The 9123-nt window shown below is 34.4% G+C and overlaps 1 protein-coding gene across 1 annotated transcript in view; it reads left to right on the top strand.

Annotated features, from left to right (window-relative positions):
* LOC109133274 overlaps window positions 6969-9123 on the top strand; it is a 3597-nt gene continuing 1442 nt past the window's right edge. The window contains exon 1 of the mRNA XM_019246265.1: window positions 6969-9048. Within this exon, the coding sequence (XP_019101810.1) occupies window positions 6969-9048 (2080 nt within the window). The remainder of the gene's footprint in view (window positions 9049-9123) is intronic.

The following is a 9123-nucleotide window of genomic DNA, read 5'->3' as shown; positions in this document are numbered from 1 at the left end:
GGTCGAGTGGGCGGTCGAGTGGAACTCCGGACCTTGATTCTTCACCTCTAACTCCCTTGCTTTCTTCTCTTGATAGCTTCACTCCTCTTCAGCATTGCTTCCATGCTCCTTAGGCTCCAAAATCACCTGTTTATGCAAGAAAATATGCAAATGCAATGCAACTATACTCTAATGCATGAACAGTCCTAAAAGCTATGCAAATATGGTGAAACTAGATAGCAAATGATGCAAAAGAGGTGAAAATACTAAGGGAAAACAGGGTAAAATATATGAACATCACCTCTCTAACCATCTGCACTACCATGAAGAGAAGGCTAAGCACATAATTCAACAAAACAAAAACAAAACTCACTGTGGAATCACACTGTAGGCTCAAAGAGGATGTTTTAGGACTCCATGCCACACACAATTGACTAACTCACATAATCAATCAAGACATGTAATCCTAACATCAACAACAGAAACCTAGTGAACCCAAACCTAGAACTGTAAGGGCTCTAGTACCAAACTGAAACGACCCGACCCGTTTTTTTTAAATAAGTAATAAATAATAAATAATATTAGTAAATACACTCAACTAGTGGTCCCATACCCACTAGCCACCTAACCACAATCAAACCAAACAGCGGAAATAACAATACTAATAAATAACTAATAATCCAATAACCAATAATAAATAACCAGTGTTAATTCCAAACCATAGACTAATAAACCAAACAACATAGAACAATGAACCAGTAACCTAGCAATGTTCTATTGACCTAACTCTAACAACCTAACAATGCCAGACAACAACCAAATCGAGTCCCTAGAACATCCTCCTCTTCATTGCTTGGATTCCACGATCACACTTTGCCTTTACCTGCATCACAAACACAAATTGCAATGCAAGAGTATTTTATAAACACTCACTAAGGAAATCCTCCCATCTATTGGGCTATACACACAAGCAATAGAGATAAATCTAACCATAAACCAACAACCAATACCCAACAAACCATGACTCAACATCGACCAACACAAACTTGCATCGACCAACACAAGGTTCACTTGCATCGACCGACACGCACATTGAATCGACTGACGCATGCTCGACATAACACGAAATTCCTAATTGCATCGACCAACACCTCCAAATGGCATCGACTGATGCTCCTAGGTCAATTCTCGCCATCCTCGCATTGCATCAACCGATGCACAAAGTGCATTGACGAATGCACATGCCGAGCATCGTTTTTCCCCAAAGCTTCTCGCCGGATCTTCGTTCCTACAAACGTCAAACTCGATCCCAAGCCACAAGAAAGCCTCACAAAGCCTCAACTAACATTCTAACAACCCACACAACACATAAACACGCAGATCAGAGAATCTCTAGCTTAGATAAGCCATGGTCATGCACTTACCTTTGCCAAGACGAATCTGAACCTTACACAAGCAAGAAAATGCTCCTAGGAAGCTCCTACAACGATCCCAACTACACATCTCTACAGGAACGGCCTCAAACTCCAAGAATTTCCCAAGAACACTCAAGAAAACTTTCTCTCTTTCTTTCTCTGCAGAAACGGCCAAACCTCGGCCACAACACGACAAATCCCCTTTATACACGACCTAAGGGTTTTCCTCACCCAAAACGCAGCGTTTAACTTAAACTCGTCCGCACAAACCGACATTGAATCGACCGATGCACCTACTGCATCGACCAATGCATCCCCTTTCTTTTATAATCCAATTTTTTTATAAAAGTCATCCTCAATTTTGTAAAATCCTTCCCAAATTTCATACAATCTTTCTTTAATTCATATATTTCACTGTTAAAACAAAGTGCATACAAAAACATATGACATTATTATTTGGGCAAAGTTCAAATTCTATGGCAAACATGATTTCATACAATTCCACATAATTTCAGTTAATCATGAAATTAATCTTCATTATGCTCAAATTACAGTTTATGCTAATTTGTTTTTTCTTAGAGACCAACCATCGAACACCTTATGGGCACTAATAAAAACTACCAAGTAACACCAAAAATAATGAATCTTAAGGACAAGAGGCACAAAATTGGAGACTTCTATAACCGTCCTAGCGCAAAGATTGAACTTCGGCTCTTAAATTCCAGCAACCACTTCAACGTCGTAGCTTCTGTCATCACATTACCAAAACGATTAGTCACATTATAGTCATATACTTAATCCTAAATCTGCTTTTCTTCACGAAAGACTCTTTGATAACTCCTTCATCACTTTCCTCCTAATCTCAAGTGCCTTAACTATCATCTCATTCTCAATCTTTTCATTGTTATCACCATCAGAACCGAGAAAATTACGAAGCAAAGGAAGAGAGGACGAAACATCAGCATCAGAAGCAAGTTGAGTATAGATTGAACCAGCAAACTACATAGTTCTTCATGTTACCAGAGAGAGCTCGGGTAGCTTCGATCGGTCATCACCGTCAACATCACGCTGCGAAGGAGGGAAAAAGGTTTCTTGGGATTTGTTAGGGTTGTTTTTGTTAAGCTTTAGGTCTTGATTATGGTGGATGTGAAGAGAAAGGGATCTAAACTGTATCAGCGACGGATTACTATATCTTATGATTTTCTAGGATAGCGGAGAGAGGAGGAGCTGAGGAAAAATGAAGAAGTGAACTAAGCATTAGAACATGTAGGAGAAAAACTGAGATTACAGGTAAATTAATTAAAAAAGATAAATAAATAATATATAAATTTGTGCTAATTTTGGAAAATTTTAGCTTGTGTGCTAAGTTTGGAAGAAGAACTTAAAATTGTGCTATTTTTAAGATTCTCCATAATAATTAATACTTTAAAATATTTCACAAAATAATAAAGCAAATATAACAAACAAATAATATAAAATAGTAATATACATCAAATAAACTAAGATACTATAATTGGTGTGGAAATTTCGCAAATATTCTTCTCAAAAACTGAGAAAAGAGATAACTTTAAAATCAAGGAATATCCCAAAAAGTTTGGAGATTTTTAAAGTTTTTTGGGTTAGTATAAATATTTTGGGTTTGGCTATGAGTAGCATAGACTCTTTAGAATATTGTTGTAAAGTTGTAAATTTAGCTAAAGATAAAGCAAAGAAAGTAGTGTTTTTTTTTTCACAGACGGATAAACTACAGTAAAACCTCTTTAAATTAATATTCTATAAATTAATAAATACTCTAAATTAATAAATTTTGTTAGTCCTAAGTCGGGATAGTGTATAAAATAACAAAATTCGAGAAGATAATAAGATAATAATTTTTTTGAAATTCCCATATATGGTCCCAATAATATCATAAATTAATAATCATGTAAATTTACACACACATATATATATATATGATGATACAGTAAAGTATGTTTCTCTGAAACCTCATATCCATAAAACAATTTTTATTTGGCATCTTCAAACAATAATGATATAAAATAGTCTATAACATTTCATAAAACAGCTAAAAAATTAAAGTTTTCAATTTATAAATATGCATAATTTACATTTTGATAGTTTGATAGACTATTAAAATATAATAATTGATATTCTTATTCATAAATTTGAATACTTATGTCATGTGTATAAGTGAATTTGTCTATAATATTTGTAATTCATTGTCAATAATATTTTTTAATTTTTCAAATTAAATTCCAATACCATAAAATTTAAAACATCCAAAATTCTAATCTTATTTTGCAAAAATTATCTCAATTTATAATTATTAAAAATTTAAAAAATTAAAAATATACTTCTAAATTAATAATTATTAATTTACAGTATAAAATAATAATTATTAATTTATAGATAAATTAATATCACTATAAATTAATAAAATATCTTGGTCTCAACATTATTAATTTATAGAGATTTTACTGTAGATGAGTTTTTACTTCTTAGTCGGTTTTGATCATTTGGATAGAATAGATCATAACTTTAAGAAATTTCTGTAAAATATTATTTATCAATAAAGAGTAAGTAGAAAAGCGTTAGATGCGCTAGATTTGACACATTCCAAATCAAAAATAGGTATTCTGTATTCCTCTATACCTTAGCTTGTCAAGATGTTTGTAAAATATTATTTATCAATAAAGAGTAAGTAGAGAAGCGTTGTATATCTATGTAATTGATATATCTTTAATTTTATCTTTATGAGAGTGTAATGATATTTTTCTAACATTTTTTGTAAGTTTTTGTTTTCATCATGATCAATTCATATAGATAGTGACATAACAAAGTAGATACAATTACAAAGATTGGGTTAATTGTTTGTTTCGAAAAGCCGGTGCAACCAACTAATTTTCAAAATTGCTGACTTTTTGGAAAAAGGTAATTTACGCCTAAGTACAATATTATCGACATTTTAATTTGCCTCTAGCCCATTAGCAAAAAATATGGATCAAAGGTTTAGTAAATCCAGGATCTATAAAAACAAGGCTGCATAAAACCATGCAAAAATAAAAAATAAAAAAAAATTGAAGCGTATGATAAAGAATTAAAGATTGACATATATACAACCATCATGAAGGATGACTTAAAATGGTAGACAAAGTGGGACTTTTGTAAGCCTACGTTAAACTTAAATGAATAAGAATGTTGAAAAAAAAATCAGATTATGATATAAATTGTTCCTTTCAATGTTCCCTTAACCAACTCATCCAGTATATATACATTTTTTCTTAAAGATTTGTTTGATTACGGAATTTGCAATATACTTTGTCACTGATGATATTACAAGAACATCTTTATTGGTTAAAAACGCCTAAGAAAAGCTAAAACAATAAAATAATAAAATAATATTATTTTTTAATATATTTTAGTTATATTATATTTAATTTAAGTTTATTATAAAATTAAACAAACAAGTAAATGACATATGTAGTACAATTTTTTTTTTGAATAAAATATAAAATTTCTTCGAAAAAATACGATTTTACAATAAGTGCAGCGTTTTTTTTTTCTGTTTCATCTTATATTTTTTAAAAAATTAAAGACTTAGAGATGTAGTGTCAAAGATGTCATCTTGATGCGAACCAAGTCACCATACAACTATCAAATCTTAATTAATTCAACTACAACGGGATGCAAGATTTGCGCAGTTATCATTCCAAAATGATATGTAGGAAGACCAAGGTAGCGTACGGGTAAACAATCAGATGCAAAAGAAAAAGAGTGAAGAATCTCTCCCCGCTTATTGTCACTAACGCCAGCCATATACAATGTAGACTTCTCTAGACTGATTTGCATATCTGAAGCTTCAGCAAACTGATCAAAAATATCAAGGAACTCCCTCAATGGACCCTTTCTTACCATCCGTAAAAATAAATAAATCATCAGCAAAACACAAATGTGTTAGCTGCAACTTTTCACACCTCGGGTGATAACCTGTTTTCTTCTCCAAAGCAGCCTTATCAAGGATAGTTGAGAGAACATGCATACATATGATAAAAAAGATATAGAGAAAGGGAGCAACCTTGTCGAAGGCCCCTCTCACTACGAAATAGGCCTGCTAATTCACCATTTAACTGAACCGAAATGAAGCAGTTGTGACACAGAGCTTGATCCAATTGATAAATTGCTCCGAAAAGTGCAAAGAAAAGGCCATTGAACCGAATCAAAAGCTTTGGATATATCAATCTTTAATGCACAACGAGATGAATTTGTCTCCTTATGATAGACTTTGACTATTTCTGATGCCAACAAAACATTTTCCATCAATAATCTATCCTTAACGAAAGCAGATTGAGTTGGAGCAATAAAATCTGGGAGAAGCCACTTTAGCCTATTAGCAAGAAGATTTGGTATAACCTTATACAATACATTGCAGAAGGAGATAGGATGGTAGTCTTTCATCTCCTTCGACTCTATTTTCTATGGAGTATGAGCAAGAATGGTAGTGTTCACTCCATGAGAAATAAAACCGTATTGGAAGAAAGATTGAAATGCTATAATGAAATCCTTCTTCACAATCAGCCATGTCTCTCGAAGGAACTCAAATGTGTAGCCATCTGGCCCAGAGCTTTTATCTCTTGGCATAGCAAACAGAACATCTGTAATTTCCTCTTTAGTTACCTCTTTAACCAGCTGAAGTCGAGCATCCTCTGAGCAACGATAGGAACATAAATTACTGAGCTCCCCCTTCATCAGCCCGCGGTAGTGAACCGGCTTATGAGTAAGAAATTTCCGAAAAAACCTCTCCACTTCAAACTTAATCTCCTCATGAGAGCCTAGATACATCTGGGCATTGAACTTATTTAATCGCATTTTTCACCTCCCTAATCTTTGCAACCTTATGGAAAACCTTATTGTTACCATCACCAACCTTCAGCCAGTGAAGCTTTGATCGTTGCTTTAGAAATCTTTCTTCCAAACTTGATAGGTGCATCCTGAAGATGCAGCATTTGAACAAGTGTTTGAACTACTTCAGAAGGACACGACACTAATACAAGAACAGAGTATCGAGTGATCTATGGCGGCGATTATCAAGACTCATACTGGATTAGAAGGCAAGAGAAGCTTCTAGAAGGTCGAAGAGCTTCATGTTTACAATTGCAATGTAAACATGAAGAAAGTGGGAAATTTCCTAAACCATAAAGAAAAAGGAAATTGTCCAATTCATATTAGGATTAGATTAAGTAGTTTGCTAATTAAATAGCTAATACCTAGATCTATAAATAGGGGTGGTATAGCTAGGTTGAGCTTTAGCACAAACAAAAGAAAGTTTATCTAGCTACTAAGTTTTAGTCTAAAAGAAAAAGAGCTAAGAACTTAGGGAGAGCAAGAGATTTCTTTAAGAGAGTTTTAAGAGATTAGAAAATTGTTTAGAACAAACTTGTAAACAGATTTTCTATCAATCAAAAAATGTTTAAAGAAATCGTTATTCAAATTGTTCAGATCTTAAGTTCTCGCACTTTCAATTGGTATCATAGCGGGGCTTGTTCAGATTATTACAGGTGAGATTCTGTGGACAAGATGGAGAGCTACAGAGATCTGATCAACAACAACAAGGTTGTCTTGGATGACAGAAACTATGGGTTCTGGAAGTCGAGGATCAAATCTATCATCGGAGGTATTGATCGTCTTGCTTGGAAGACTGTTCTGGAAAAGTGGGAGGAACCGACAATCAAAGATGAATCAGGCAAGAAAATTCCCAAACCTGAATCAGACTGGACCGATGAAGAACAAAAGAGATCAAAGTTCAACTCAAGAGCATTAAGCGCCATTCATTGTAGTGTTGGAAGAAAACAGTTGGAATTGATTCAAGGATGTGAAACTGCTAAAGAGGCATGTGATATCCTTCAAATTCATTATGAAGGAACAACAAAAGTACAGAGTTCGAGAAAAGATATGTTGGCCTCTAGATTTGAGAATCTAAGGATGGAGGAGCATGAATCAATTTCAGACTTTAGTTCAAAGTTGAGTGGTCTAGCACAAGAAGCCTTAACTCTTGGGAAAACTTATAAGGATCAGAAGTTAGTCAAAAAGTTTTTAAGATGTCTTCCATCAAGATTAATGGGATACAAGACAGCCTTAACTGTCTCTCAAGACTTAGACAATCTCAGTTATGGTGAAGTGGTCGGAATGCTACAGGCACACGAGATGGAACTTAATGGAATTAAGAAACCAAGAGGAATAGCTCTAGCAGTTAGCAAAGACGTAACTGACCAAGGAGAAGAAGATTTTGTGAGCCTGTTGGTAAGAAGGTTTGATCGAGCTTTAAGAAGAATAGAACAAGGTCAAGGTCAAAGGAAAGGTAACTCATTCAAAAAGACAAGTGAGGACAAAAAGGCTGATATGCAGTGTCATGAATGTAAGGGATATGGTCATTTTATTCGAGAGTGTCCGACAATCAAGTTGCGATATGCCAAGTGCACAATTTTTAAAGGTACGGGACATACACATGAAGAGTGTGTGAGTAACCCTAATGCTAAGAAAGAAAAATATATGATTAGCATTGAGGATGAATCAGACAATGACAGCAACAGTGAAGAAGAGCTCATTAATTTAGTGGCTATGGTAGGAATCACTGAATTTGAGAATGGGGAAGAGGTAACTGATTCAGACTCAGAAGGAGAAGAAGTTCTTGACATTGTTCAGAGTTACAAAGAAGTGCGAAAAACACTTAGTACTCTTGGAAAGGAAAATCAAGGGTTGGTGAAAGAAAAATTTCATCTAGAAGCACTTGTTATGTCCTTGCAAGATGAATTGATGAATGAAAAACGGATTGCTAAGGATTCGCTTGATTTGATGAAAGAGAAGTTGGTTCTATCAGCAAAAGCAGACAAGTTTGAAGAAGAGCTGCTTAATGAAAAGAAAAAACCCGCAGAACTACAATCTGAATTAGATCAGCAATATAGGAAGATTCACATGTTCGCAGGCACAAAGCAACTTGACAAGATTTTGAGCTATGGGAGAACTGAGTATACTCATAGAGGATTAGGCTATAATGAGGACAAGGGAGCTAAATCACAGACAACTAAATTTGTGTCGGCTGAAGCATATCAATCTGAGAAGGAGACATCTACGCGTATTTCTAACGGGTCTTTAAGCTGTTATTTTTGTGGGAAAATCGGTCACTTCAAACGGTTTTGTTATAAGTATTGGCAGAAGGTCTGTACTTTAAAGCGCCAAGGAAGATTCTTTTGGAATGGAGTTAGAAGACAGGTTTGGATGAAGAAAGCTGACCTATATCAGTCAGGGTCAAGTGTAGCTTCTGGATCAGGATTTAGATGCAATATCGCCATGATTACTGAAGAACAAGAAGATACGGAACCTTGGTTCTTCGATAGCGGTTGCTCAAGACACATGACTGGAACCAAAAGTAATTTACAGAATATTAAGAAATTGAAGGGAGGTACAGTAACATTTAGAGATGGAAGTCATGGGTTCATACAAGGCAAAGGTACAACATGTGATACAGAACTTCCACAGCTTGTGAATGTCTATCTAGTTCAAGGATTACGTGCAAATCTGATAAGTATTAGTCAACTCTGTGACGAAGGATTGTCAGTCTTATTCACAAAGGTCGATTGGAAAGCATTGGATGAATCAGGTAATATCAAGTTATATGGTGTGAGATCTGGAAATAATTGTTACATGTGGGAGAAACATTCAGTCAAATGCTACA

The sequence above is a fragment of the Camelina sativa genome, chromosome 6 (genome assembly GCF_000633955.1).
Source record: "Camelina sativa cultivar DH55 chromosome 6, Cs, whole genome shotgun sequence".
In the NCBI taxonomy this organism is placed as follows: Eukaryota; Viridiplantae; Streptophyta; class Magnoliopsida; order Brassicales; family Brassicaceae; genus Camelina; species Camelina sativa.
This window is presented reverse-complemented; position numbering and strand designations above follow the sequence as displayed.